At 35.2% G+C, this 14,548-nt stretch overlaps 1 protein-coding gene across 1 annotated transcript in view; it reads right to left on the reverse strand.

Moving 5' to 3' along the window:
• Window positions 1–14,548, reverse strand: part of LOC135136935 (homeobox protein aristaless-like) — a 167,721-nt gene that overhangs the window by 42,580 nt on the left and 110,593 nt on the right. The window contains exon 3 of the mRNA XM_064066429.1: window positions 12,985–13,222. Within this exon, the coding sequence (XP_063922499.1) occupies window positions 12,985–13,222 (238 nt within the window). The remainder of the gene's footprint in view (window positions 1–12,984; window positions 13,223–14,548) is intronic.

The raw sequence follows: 14,548 nt of genomic DNA on the forward strand, positions 1-14,548 counted from the left end.
TTAAACGCAACTAGAATTCGAGCTGAAAATGCGCAAATTTGAGTAAAAAACTACAAGAAATCGAGTGGCGGACACCGTAAACAGAGATTTTGTCACATTTTGGAGTTATGCCCTGTTAAATTTGAAAAACGTTTTACGAATCTTGAGAAAAACGCAATATCGCTTGAAATCGGAGGAATGTTCGACAATTGATTGAAGAAATGATTTCTGCAGTCCAGAATTAGCCCCAAAAATTAATTTCAAGCACATCCGACGTATTTTATTTTTACCCCTTATTTTACGCCATTACCATTTTGCGAAAATTTTAGCATTTAGACTAAATCAAGCTATCTGGCTTAAACGGTGTCTCATCTTTCTAAAAATTGGTCTCTTCACTAACTGAAACCGAATTAACACGAATTTGAGCTCAAAAAGTGTTTTCGATGGCCCCTGAACTTTTTTTAAATTCTTGAATGGTCGATTCTTTCGAAAATTAGATCGTCTCTCAAGATTAAATGCAACTAGAATTCGAGCTGAAAATGCGCAAATTTGAGTAAAAAACTACAAGAAATCGAGTGGTGGACACCGTAAACAGAGATTTTGTCACATTTTGGAGTTATGCCCCGTTAAATTTGAAAAACGTTTTAAGAATCTTGAGAAAAACGCTATATCGCTTGAAATCGGGGGAACATTCGACAATTGATTGCAGGAATGATTTCTGCAGTCCAGAATTAGCCCTAAAAATTAATTTCAAGCACAGCCGACGTATTTTATTTTTACCCCTTATTTTACGCCATTACCATTTTGCGAAAATTTTAGCATTTAGACTAAATCAAGCTATCTAGCTTAAACGGGGTCTCATCTTTCTAAAAATTGGTCTATTCACTAACTGAAACTGAATTAACACGAATTTGAGCTCAAAAAGTGTTTTCGATGGCCCCTGAACTTTTTTTAAATTCTTGAATGCTCGATTCTTTCGAAAATTAGATCGTCCGATATATTCGTCTCTCAAGATTAAACGCAACTAGATTTCGAGCTGAAAATTAACAAATGTGAGTAAAAAAACTACAAGAAATCGAGTGGTGGACACCGTAAACAGAGATTTTGTCACATTTTGGAGTTATGCCCCGTTAAATTTGAAAAACGTTTTAAGAATCTTGAGAAAAACGCTATATCGCTTGAAATCGGGGGAACATTCGACAATTGATTGCAGGAATGATTTCTGCAGTCCAGAATTAGCCCTAAAAATTAATTTCAAGCACAGCCGACGTATTTTATTTTTACCCCTTATTTTACGCCATTACCATTTTGCGAAAATTTTAGCATTTAGACTAAATCAAGCTATCTAGCTTAAACGGGGTCTCATCTTTCTAAAAATTGGTCTATTCACTAACTGAAACTGAATTAACACGAATTTGAGCTCAAAAAGTGTTTTCGATGGCCCCTGAACTTTTTTTAAATTCTTGAATGCTCGATTCTTTCGAAAATTAGATCGTCCGATATATTCGTCTCTCAAGATTAAACGCAACTAGATTTCGAGCTGAAAATTAACAAATGTGAGTAAAAAAACTACAAGAAATCGAGTGGTGGACACCGTAAACAGAGATTTTGTCACATTTTGGAGTTATGCCCCGTTAAATTTGAAAAACGTTTTAAGAATCTTGAGAAAAACGCTATATCGCTTGAAATCAGAGAAATATCCGACAATTGATTGCAGAAATGATTTCTGTGGTCCAGAATTAGTCTTAAAACTTAGTTTCAGTCAAATCCGACATAGTTCATTTTTACACCTTATTTTACGCCGTAATCATTTTGCGAAAATTTTAGCATTTAGACCAAAATTCAAACAATCTCGTTTAAATGAGGTCTCGCCTTTCTGAAAATTGGTTTCTTCACTAATTCGAACCTACTTAACAAGAATTCGGGCTCAAAAAGTGTCTTCTTAGGCCCCTGGACTTTTTTTTGAAATCATGAATTTTCGATTCTTTCGAAAAATGACACCGTTCGATGTATCCGTGTCTCAATATTTACCGGAACGAGAGCCCGAGCTGAAAATGGGCAAATGTGAGTAAAAAACTTCAAGGAATCGAATGGTGTAAACTGCAAGCAGAAGTATTGGCCCATTTTGGAGTTATGCCCCGTTAAATTTGAAAAACGTTTTTAGAATCTTGACAAAAATGTTGCATTGATCTAAATCGGAGGAATGTTCGACAACTGATTGCAGAAATCATTTCTGTGGTCCAGAATTAGTCTCAAAAATTAATTTCAAGCAGATCCGACACATTTTATTTTTACACAATATTTTACGCCATAATTATATTGGGAAAATTTTAGCATTTCCACTAAGTCAAGCGATATAGTTTAAATGAAGTCTGGTCGTACTGAAAATTGGTCTCTTCACTAACTCGAACCTACTTAACAAGAATTCGGGCTCAAAAAGTGTTCCCGAAGGCCCTTGAATTTTTTTTAAGGTCTTGAATGGTCGATTCTTTCGGAAAATGACACCCTCCGATATATCGTCTCTCAATATTCAGTGGAACCCGAGTCCGAGCTCAAAATGGAGAAATGTTAGTAAAAAACTTCAAAGAATCGAGTGGTGTAAACCGCAAACAAAAGTTTTGACGCATTTTGGAGTTATGCCCCGTTAAATTTGAAAAACGTTTGTAGAATCTTGAGAAAAACGTTGCATTGCTCTAAATCGGAGGAATGTTCGACAACTGATTGCAGAAATCATTTCTGTGGTCCAGAATTAGTCTTAAAAATTAATTTCAAGCAGATCCGACACATTTTATTTTTACACAATATTTTACGCTATTACTATAATGGGAAAATTTTAGCATTTCGACTAAGTCAAACGATATCACTTAAATGAAGTCTGATCGTATTGAAAATTGGTCTCTTCACTAACTCGAACCTACTTAACAAGAATTCGGGCTCAAGAAGTGTCTTCAAAGGCCCTTGAATTTTTTTGAAAGTCTTGAATGGTGGATTCTTTCGGAAAATGACACCGTCCGATATATCGTCACTCAATAGTCAGTGGAACCCGAATCCGAGCTCAAAATGAAGAAACGTTAGTAAAAAACTTCAAGGAATCGAGTGGTGTAAACTGCAAACAAAAATTTTGACGCATTTTGGAGTTACGCCCCGTTAAATTTGAAAAATGTTTTTAGAATCTTGAGAAAAACGTTGCATTGCTCTAAATCGGAGGAATGTTCGACAACTGATTGCAGAAATCATTTCTGTGGTCCAGAATTAGTCTTAAAAATTAATTTCAAGCAGATCCGACACATTTTATTTTTACACAATATTTTACGCCATAACTATATTGGGAAAATTTTAGCATTTCGACTAAGTCAAGCGATATCGCTGAATTGAAGTCTGATCATACCGAAAATTGGTCTCTTCACTAACTGAAACCGAGTTAACACGAATTTGAGCTCAAGAAGTGAAAAAAAAGCTCCTGAACTTTTTTTAAATTCTTGAATGGTCGATTCTTTCGAAAATTAGATCGTCCGATATATTCGTCTCTCAAGATTAAACGCAACTAGAATTCGAGCTGAAAATGCACAAATGTGAGTAAAAAACTACAAGAAATCGAGTGGTGGACACCGTAAACAGAGATTTTGTCACATTTTGGAGTTATGCCCCGTTAAATTTGAAAAACGTTTTATGAATCTTGAGAAAAACGCTATATCGCTTGAAGTCGGAGGAATATTCGACAATTGATTGCAGAAATGATTTCTGCAGTCCAGAATTAGCCCTAAAAATTAATTTCAAGCACATCCGACGTATTTTATTTTTACCCCTTATTTTAAGCCATTACCATTTTGCGAAAATTTTAGCATTTAGACTAATCAAGCTATCAGGCTTAAACGGTGTCTCATCTTTCTAAAAATTGGTCTCTTCTCTAACTGAAACCGAATTAACACGAATCTGAGCTCAAAAAGTGTTTTCGATGGCCCCTGAACTTTTTTTAAATTCTTGATTACTCGATTCTTTCGAAAATTAGATCGTCCGATATATTCATCTCTCAAGATTAAACGCAACGAGAATTCGAGCTGAAAATGCACAAATTTGAGTAAAAAACTACAAGAAATCGAGTGGTGGACACCGTAAACAGAGATTTTGTCACAATTTGGAGTTATGCCCCGTTAAATTTGAAAAACGTTTTGCGAATCTTGAGAAAAACGCTATATCGCTTGAAATCGGAGGAATATTCGACAATTGATTGCAGAAATGATTTCTGCAGTCCAGAATTAGCCCTAAAAATTAATTTCAAGCACATCCGACGTATTTTATTTTTACCCCTTATTTTACGCCATTACCATTTTGCGAAAATTTTAGCATTTAGACTAAATCAAGCAATCTGGCTTAAACGGTGTCTCATCTTTCTAAAAATTGGTCTCTTTACTAACTAAAACCGAATTAACACGAATTTGAGCTCAAAAAGTGTTTTCGATGGCCTCTGGACTTTTTTTGAAATCATGAATTTTCGATTCTTTCGAAAAATGACACCGTTCGATGTATCCGTCTCTCAATATTTAGCGGAACGAGAACCCGAGCTGAAAATGGGCAAATGTGAGTAAAAAACTTCAAGGAATCGAATGGTGTAAACTGCAAGCAGAAGTATTGGCCCATTTTGGAGTTATGCCCCGTTAAATTTGAAAAACGTTTTTTCATTCATTACTTGAGATCAGAGGAATATCCGACAATTGATTGCAGAAATGATTTATGTGGTCCAGAATTAGTCTTAAAACTTAATTTCAGTCAAATCCGACATGGTTCATTTTTACACCTTATTTTACGCCGTAACCATTTTGCGAAAATTTTAGCATTTAGACCAAAATTCAAACTATCTCGTTTAAATGCGGTCTCATCTTTCTGAAAATAGGTTTCTTCACTAATACGAACCTACTTAATAAGAATTCGGACTCAAAAAGTGTTTTCTTAGGCCCCTGGACTTTTTTTGAAATCATGAATTTTCGATTCTTTCGAAAAATGACACCGTTCGATGTATCCGTCTCTCAATATTTACCGGAACGAGAACCCGAGCTGAAAATGGGCAAATGTGAGTAAAAAACTTCAAGAAATCGAATGGTGTAAACTGCAAGTAGAAGTATTGGCCCATTTTGGAGTTATGTCCCGTTAAATTTGAAAAACGTTTTTCTAATCGTGGAAAAAAAAGCGATATTATTTGAAATCGGAGGAATATCCGACAATTAATTGCAGAAATGATTTCTGTGGTCCAGAATTAGTCTTATAACTTAATTTCAGTCAAATCCGACATAGTTCATTTTTACGCCTTATTTTACGCCGTAAGCATTTTGCGAAAATTTTAGCATTTAGACCAAAATTCAAACTATCTCGTTTAAATGAGGTCTCATCTTTCTGAAAATTTGTTTCTTCACTAATTCGAACCTACTTAACAAGAATTCGGGCTCAAAAAGTGTCTTCTTAGGCCCCTGGACTTTTTTTTGAAATCATGAATTTTCGATTCTTTCGAAAAATGACACCGTTCGATGTATCCGTCTCTCAATATTTACCGGAACGAGAGCCCGAGCTGAAAATGGGCAAATGTGAGTAAAAAACTTCAAGGAATCGAATGGTGTAAACTGCAAGCAGAAGTATTGACCCATTTTGGAGTTATGCCCCGTTAAATTTGAAAAACGTTTTTCTAATCTTGAGAAAAAACGCGATATTATTTGAAATCAGAGGAATATCCGACAATTGATTGCAAAAATGATTTCTGTGGTCCAGAATTAGTCTTAAAACTTAATTTCAGTCAAATCCGACATAGCTCATTTTTACACCTTATTTTACGCCGTAACCATTTTGCGAAAATTTTAGCATTTAGACCAAAATTCAAACTATCTCGTTTAAATGAGGTCTTATCTTTCTGAAAATTTGTTTCTTCACTAATTCGAACCTACTTAACAAGAATTCGGGCTCAAAAAGTGTCTTCTTAGGCCCCTGGACTTTTTTTTGAAATCATGAATTTTCGATTCTTTCGAAAAATGACACCGTTCGATGTATCCGTCTCTCAATATTTACCGGAACGAGAGCCTGAGCTGAAAATGTGCAAATGTGAGTAAAAATCTTCAAGGAATCGAATGGTGTAAACTGCAAGTAGAAGTATTGGCCCATTTTGGAGTTATGCCCCGTTAAATTCGAAATACGTTTTTCTAATCTTGAGAAAAAACGCGATATTACTTGAAATCAGAGGAATATCCGACAATTGATTGCAGAAACGATTTCTGTGGTTCAGAATTAGTCTTAAAACTTAATTTCAGTCAAATCCGACATGGTTCATTTTTACACCTTATTTTACGCCGTAACCATTTTGCGAAAATTTTAGCATTTAGACCAAAATTCAAACTATCTCGTTTAAATGAGGTCTCATCTTTCTGAAAATTTGTTTCTTCACTAATTCGAACCTACTTAACAAGAATTCGGGCTCAAAAAGTGTCTTCTTAGGCCCCTGGACTTTTTTTGAAATCATGAATTTTCGATTTTTTCGAAAAATGACACCGTTCGATGTATCCGTCTCTCAATATTTACCGGAACGAGAACCCCAGCTGAAAATGGGCAAATGTGAGTAAAAAACTTCAAGGAATCGAATGGTGTAAACTGCAAGCAGAAGTATTGCCCCATTTTGGAGTTATGCCCCATTAAATTTGAAAAACGTTTTTCTATTCATTAAAAAAAACCGCGATATTACTTGAGATCAGAGGAATATCCGACAATTGATTGCAGAAATGATTTCTGTGGTCCAGAATTAGTCTTCAAACTTAATTTCAGTTAAATCCGACATAGTTCATTTTTACACCTTATTTTACGCCGTAACCATTTTGCGAAAAGTTTAGCATTTAGACCAAAATTCAAACTATCTCGTTTAAATGAGGTCTCATCTTTCTGAAAATTTGTTTCTTCACTAATTCTAACCCACTTAATAAGAATTCGGGCTCAAAAAGTGTTTTCTTAAGCCCCTGGACTTTTTTTGAAATCATGAATTCTCGATTCTTTCGAAAAATGACACCGTTCGATGTATCCGTCTCTCAATATTTACCGGAACGAGAGCCTGAGCTGAAAATGTGCAAATGTGAGTAAAAATCTTCAAGGAATCGAATGGTGTAAACTGCAAGTAGAAGTATTGGCCCATTTTGGAGTTATGCCCCGTTAAATTCGAAATACGTTTTTCTAATCTTGAGAGAAAACGCGATATTACTTGAAATCAGAGGAATATCCGACAATTGATTGCAGAAACGATTTCTGTGGTTCAGAATTAGTCTTAAAACTTAATTTCAGTCAAATCCGACATAGTTCATTTTTACACCTTATTTTACGCCGTAATCATTTTGCGAAAATTTTAGCATTTAGACCAAAATTCAAACTATCTCGTTTAAATAAGGTCAAGTCTTTCTGAAAATTTGTTTCTTCACTAATTCGATTCGGGCTCAAAAAGTGTCTTCATAGGCCCCTGGACTTTTTTTGAAATCATGAATTTTCGATTCTTTCGAAAAACGACACCGTTCGATGTATCCGTCTCTCAATATTTACCAGAACGAAAACCCGAGCTGAAAATGGGCAAATCTGAGTAAGAAACTTCAAGGAATCGAATGGTGTAAACTGCAAGTAGAAGTATTGGCCCATTTTGGAGTTATGCCCCATTAAATTTGAAAAACGTTTTTCTAATCTTGAGAAAAAACGCGATACTACTTGAAATCAGAGGAATATCCGACAATTGATTGCAAAAATGATTTCTGTGGTCCAGAATTAGTCTTAAAACTTAATTTCAGTCAAATCCGACATAGTTCATTTTTACACCTTATTTTACGCCGTAACCATTTTGCGAAAATTTTAGCATTTAGACCAAAATTCAAACTATCTCGTTTAAATGAGGTCTCGTCTTTCTGAAAATTTGTTTCTTCACTAATTCGAACCTACTTAACAAGAATTCGGGCTCAAAAAGTGTCTTCTTAGGCCCCTGGACTTTTTTTGAAATCATGAATTTTCGATTCTTTCGAAAAATGACACCGTTCGATGTATCCGTCTCTCAATATTTAGCGGAACGAGAACCCGAGCTGAAAATGGGCAAATGTGAGTAAAAAACTTCAAGGAATCGAATGGTGTAAACTGCAAGCAGAAGTATTGGCCCATTTTGGAGTTATGCCCCGTTAAATTTGAAAAACGTTTTTTCATTCATTACTTGAGATCAGAGGAATATCCGACAATTGATTGCAGAAATGATTTATGTGGTCCAGAATTAGTCTTAAAACTTAATTTCAGTCAAATCCGACATGGTTCATTTTTACACCTTATTTTACGCCGTAACCATTTTGCGAAAATTTTAGCATTTAGACCAAAATTCAAACTATCTCGTTTAAATGAGGTCTCATCTTTCTGAAAATTTGTTTCTTCACTAATTCTAACCCACTTAATAAGAATTCGGGCTCAAAAAGTGTTTTCTTAAGCCCCTGGACTTTTTTTGAAATCATGAATTCTCGATTCTTTCGAAAAATGACACCGTTCGATGTATCCGTCTCTCAATATTTACCGGAACGAGAGCCTGAGCTGAAAATGTGCAAATGTGAGTAAAAATCTTCAAGGAATCGAATGGTGTAAACTGCAAGTAGAAGTATTGGCCCATTTTGGAGTTATGCCCCGTTAAATTCGAAATACGTTTTTCTAATCTTGAGAGAAAACGCGATATTACTTGAAATCAGAGGAATATCCGACAATTGATTGCAGAAACGATTTCTGTGGTTCAGAATTAGTCTTAAAACTTAATTTCAGTCAAATCCGACATAGTTCATTTTTACACCTTATTTTACGCCGTAATCATTTTGCGAAAATTTTAGCATTTAGACCAAAATTCAAACTATCTCGTTTAAATAAGGTCAAGTCTTTCTGAAAATTTGTTTCTTCACTAATTCGATTCGGGCTCAAAAAGTGTCTTCATAGGCCCCTGGACTTTTTTTGAAATCATGAATTTTCGATTCTTTCGAAAAACGACACCGTTCGATGTATCCGTCTCTCAATATTTACCAGAACGAAAACCCGAGCTGAAAATGGGCAAATCTGAGTAAGAAACTTCAAGGAATCGAATGGTGTAAACTGCAAGTAGAAGTATTGGCCCATTTTGGAGTTATGCCCCATTAAATTTGAAAAACGTTTTTCTAATCTTGAGAAAAAACGCGATACTACTTGAAATCAGAGGAATATCCGACAATTGATTGCAAAAATGATTTCTGTGGTCCAGAATTAGTCTTAAAACTTAATTTCAGTCAAATCCGACATAGTTCATTTTTACACCTTATTTTACGCCGTAACCATTTTGCGAAAATTTTAGCATTTAGACCAAAATTCAAACTATCTCGTTTAAATGAGGTCTCGTCTTTCTGAAAATTTGTTTCTTCACTAATTCGAACCTACTTAACAAGAATTCGGGCTCAAAAAGTGTCTTCTTAGGCCCCTGGACTTTTTTTGAAATCATGAATTTTCGATTCTTTCGAAAAATGACACCGTTCGATGTATCCGTCTCTCAATATTTACCGGAACGAGAACCTGAGCTGAAAATGTACAAATGTGAGTAAAATACTTCAAGGAATCGAATGGTGTCAACTGCAAGCAGAAGTATTAGCCCATTTTGGAATTATGCCCCGTTAAATTTGAAAAACGTTTTTCTATTCATAAAAAAAACCGCGATATTACTTGAGATCAGAGGAATATCCGACAATTGATTGCAGAAACGATTTCTGTGATCCAGAATTAGTCCTAAAACTTAATTTCAGTCAAATCCGACATAGTTCATTTTTACACCTTATTTTACGCCGTAACCATTTTGCGAAAATTTTAGCATTTAGACCAAAATCCAAACTATCTCGTTTAAATGAGGTCTCATCTTTCTGAAAATTTATTTCTTCACTAATTCGAACCTACTTAATAAGAATTCGGGCTCAAAAAGTGTCCTCTTAGGTCCTTGGGCTTTTTTTGAAATCATGAATTTTCGATTCTTTCGAAAAATGACACCGTTCGATGTATCCGTCTCTCAATATTTACCAGAACGAGAACCCGCGCTGAAAATGTACAAATGTGAGTAAAAAACTTCAAGGAATCGAATGGTGTAAATTGCAAGCAGAAGTATTGGCCCATTTTGGAGTTATGCCCAGTTAAATTTGAAAAACATTTTTCTAATCTTGAGAAAAAACGCGATACTACTTGAAATCAGAGGATTATCCGACAATTGACTGCAGAAATGATTTCTGTGGTCCAGAATTAGTCTTAAAACTTAATTTCAGTCAAATCCGACATAGTTCATTTTTACACCTTATTTTACGCCGTAACCATTTTGCGAAAATTTTAACATTTAGACCAAAATTCAAACTATCTCGTTTAAATGAGGTCTCATCTTTCTGAAAATTTGTTTCTTCACTAATTCGAACCTACTTAACAAGAATTCGGGCTCAAAAAGTGTCTTCTTAAGCCTCTAGACTTTTTTTGAAATCATGAATTTTCGATTCTTTCGAAAAATTACACCGTTCGATGTATCCGTCTCTCAATATTTACCGGAACGAGAACCCGATCTGAAAATGTACAAATGTGAGTCAAAAACTTCAAGGAATCGAATGGTGTAAACTGCAATCAGAAGTATTGGCCCATTTTGGAGTTATGCCCTGTTAAATTTGAAAAACATTTTTCTAATCTTGAGAAAAAACCCAATACTACTTGAAATCAGAGGAATATCCGACAATTGATTGCAGAAATGATTTCTGTGGTCCAGAATTAGTCTTAAAACTTAATTTCAGTCAAATCCGACATAGTTCATTTTTACGCCTTATTTTACGCCGTAACCATTTTGCGAAAATTTTAGCATTTAGACCAAAATTCAAACTATCTCGTTTAAATGAGGTCTCATCTTTCTGAAAATTTGTTTCTTCACTAATTCGAACCTAGTTAATAAGAATTCGGGCTCAAAACGTGTCTTCTTAGGCCCCTGGACTTTTTTTGAAATAATGAATTTTCGATTCTTTCGAAAAATGACACCGTTCGATGTATCCGTCTCTCAATATTTACCGGAACGAGAACCCGAGCTGAAAATGTACAAATGTGAGTAAAAAACTTCAAGCAATCGAATGGTGTAAACTGCAAGCAGAAGTATTGGCCCATTTTGGAGTTATGACCCGTTAAATTTGAAAAACATTTTTCTAATCTTGAGAAAAAACGCGATACAACTTGAAATCAGAGGAATATCCGACAATTGATTGCAGAAATGATTTCTGTGGTCCAAAATTAGTCTTAAAACTTAATTTCAGTCAAATCCGACATAGTTCATTTTTACACCTTGTTTTACGCCGTAAGCATTTTGCGAAAATTTTAGCATTTAGACCAAAATTCAAACTATCTCGTTTAAATGAGGTCTTATCTTTCTGAAAATTTGTTTCTTCACTAATTCGAACCTACTTAACAAGAATTCGGGCTCAAAAAGTGTCTTCTTAGGCCCCTGGACTTTTTTTGAAATAATGAATTTTCGATTCTTTCGAAAAATGACACCGTTCGATGTATCCGTCTCTCAATATTTACCGGAACGAGAACCCGAGCTGAAAATGGGCAAATCTGAGTAAGAAACTTCAAGGAATCGAATGGTGTAAACTGCAAGTAGAAGTATTGGTCCATTTTGGAGTTATGCCGCGTTAAATTCGAAATACGTTTTTCTAATCTTGAGAAAAAACGCGATACTACTTGAAATCAGAGGAATATCCGACAATTGATTGCAGAAACGATTTCTGTGGTCCAGAATTAGTCTTAAAACTTAATTTCAGTCAAATCTGACATAGTTCATTTTTACACCTTATTTTACGCCGTAACCATTTTGCGAAAATTTTAGCATTTAGACCAAAATTCAAACTATCTCGTTTAAATGAGGTCTCATCTTTCTGAAAATGGTTTCTATACTAATTCGAACCTACTTAACAAGAATTCGTGCTCAAAAAGTGTCTTCATAGGCCCCTGGACTTTTTTTGAAATCATGAATTTTAGATTCTTTCGAAAAATGACACCGTTCGATGTATCCGTCTCTCAATATTTACCGGAACGAGAACCCGAGCTGAAAATGTACAAATGTGAGTAAAAAACTTCAAGGAATCGAATGGTGTAAACTGCAAGTAGAAGTATTGGCCCATTTTGGAGTTATGCCCCGTTAAATTTGAAAAACATTTTTCTAATCTTGAGATAAAACGCGATATTATTTGTAATCAGAGGAATATCCGACAATTGATTGCAAAAATTATTTCTGTGGTCCAGAATTAGTCTTAAAACTTAATTTCAGGCAAATCCGATATAGTTCGTTTCAAATTGTAGCATTTACGAGTAGACTAAATCAAGCTATCTCAGTTAGACGATGTCTCATCTATCTGAAAATTGGTCTTTTCACTAACTGAAACCTAATTAACAAAAATTCGAGCTCAAAACGTGTTTTCGAAGACCCTGGAACTTTTTTTAAAATCTTGAATGGTTTTGGAGTTGTGTCCCATTAAATATGAAAATCGTTTGTCGAATCCTGAGAAAATGCGATATCACTTGAATTCGGAAAAATATTCAGCAACTTCATCTAGCTTAATTCTTCATAAAAGTTTCAAAATTACCAAATTTTTAGTTTCCAGAAGAATGCAGTTGTTAGACTTTCATTTCTTTATAGCAGTTTTTACTTTTATTAAACTTTCATCATTCAACACTTCCTACATTGTCAGGATATTAATCTTTCGCTAATTTCAGAGCCATTCCTATTACATAACCCACTTATAAATTTCAAGAGACAATTCTGCATCTTGTTTCAAATACCATTAACCTTTCGAACAGCCGAGTAAATCATACCCAGGCGTCAAAAATAACAATAAAAACCTACTTGCCATTTGTAGCGTTTTTAACGATCCCTCACACCGAGCCGAAGGCGTGAAATTTTAGCAAACATCTAATCTGATTCAAAATTGAATTAGAGCCAGCACCCACCTGGTGAACACGTCCGGATAATGCGTCCTCGAGAAGGCCTTCTCCAGCTCCTCGAGCTGGTAGCTCGTAAAGGTCGTCCTGTACCTCCTCTGCTTCCTCTTGGGCGCGAACTCGTCCGGTTCTGGATCGCTTCCATCGCTATTGTCCGGCCCTGGAGGCCTCGGCTCGATTCCGGCATTCGGCGTGACCTCCTCGGAGACTCCCATGACTTCAGGGTTCCTCTCAGACGCAACAGGTTCTGCAAGAAGATTAAATATTGAAGCCTGTCTCGCTAATCAGATTAACGTCCACCCTTTCAGCTTTTCAGTTCGGGACTGAAATAGTCTGTTTTTGAGCGTTTAGAGGAATGATATTGCTACTGGAAAGGTGTCAATAACTCGCGAGATTTTTTCTCGCGTTCGGTTCAAGAGCAAATCGTTGCGTCGATTAAAGCGCAGTTTCTATCCGACCCAACTACTAATTAACTTTCTAACTGTGTTTATCAATATTTTCTACGACAGGATACAGGTAATTCAATTAACTTTTTTCAAACGGAGAGTTGGAACGGTTTCGAAGGATTGTTAAAAGAAAACAAATTGCTGCGAGAAGAAATGTGTTAGTCGGAATAATGCGCACAATGCTGAGGAAAAAGTGGTTCGGTGGTCTTTATTCGCAGAGGCATTCGACAATTAGTTTATTTACTCGATGGTTAAATGTGCGCTGTTGTCACATCTCAATAAGTGAACCAGTTTTATGGGTTCATTACGGACGAATGTTAACTGTTTCGATGGGTCGAGGAGGGAATTAATTGACTATAAAGGTGAAGTGGGCGGAATTTACGCAATAAAAGGTAATTGTTGGGAATTTGTGAAAAATTTAATTAATAACTCCATCAGAAGTGTAATGGGTTTAAGCCATCTACAGGTAGGCGAGCACTGAGTGCAAGTGCGTAATTGGCTGTGAAAAAGGAATACGATTTAATATAGTGCAAGCGAAAAAAAAATACAAAGTAATACAGTAGCAGAGTTGTGCAATAAATGTTAAATTGTCTTCTACTACACACTAGAGTTTGAATTTCATTATTTCAACACTATATTTACAGGCGCATAAGTCGAAATTTACCAGAAAATGTCTTGGTAACTTTCAGAGGGCACTCAAAAAAAGTCAAACAATTCACAGGGAGGGTATATAAAAAAATTTGGATTGTTGAAAAGTTGACTATTGAAATCCTGAAAAAATTGTGGCAAATACATTTCGACGAACTGATTCGAAAAACATAATGTGTTGATAGTCTGTACTAAAATTTTCGAAAAATTCGGTTTCAAAATGGATTTTTTTTTAATATCTTGAAATTTGTCATATATATTTCATTTTCTCGATTTTGGAAAGATTGTTGGAATTTTCGAAAAAATGAACCCTAAAATAACTTACATAAGTCAAAATCTACAAGAAAGTGTCTTGATAATTTTCAGAGGGTGCTTAAAAAATACAAAAAAAAAATCATAGGGTAGATATACAAAGAAACATTGATATTTTTGGAAATCTGACCGGAAATCTTATAAAAATTTAGGAAAGATATTTCGAC

This window comes from Zophobas morio, unplaced genomic scaffold, assembly GCF_036711695.1.
Source record: "Zophobas morio isolate AGI-343-1 ecotype UQ-CSIRO unplaced genomic scaffold, CSIRO_AGI_Zmor_V1 ptg000028l, whole genome shotgun sequence".
NCBI classification, from domain to species: domain Eukaryota; kingdom Metazoa; phylum Arthropoda; class Insecta; order Coleoptera; family Tenebrionidae; genus Zophobas; species Zophobas morio.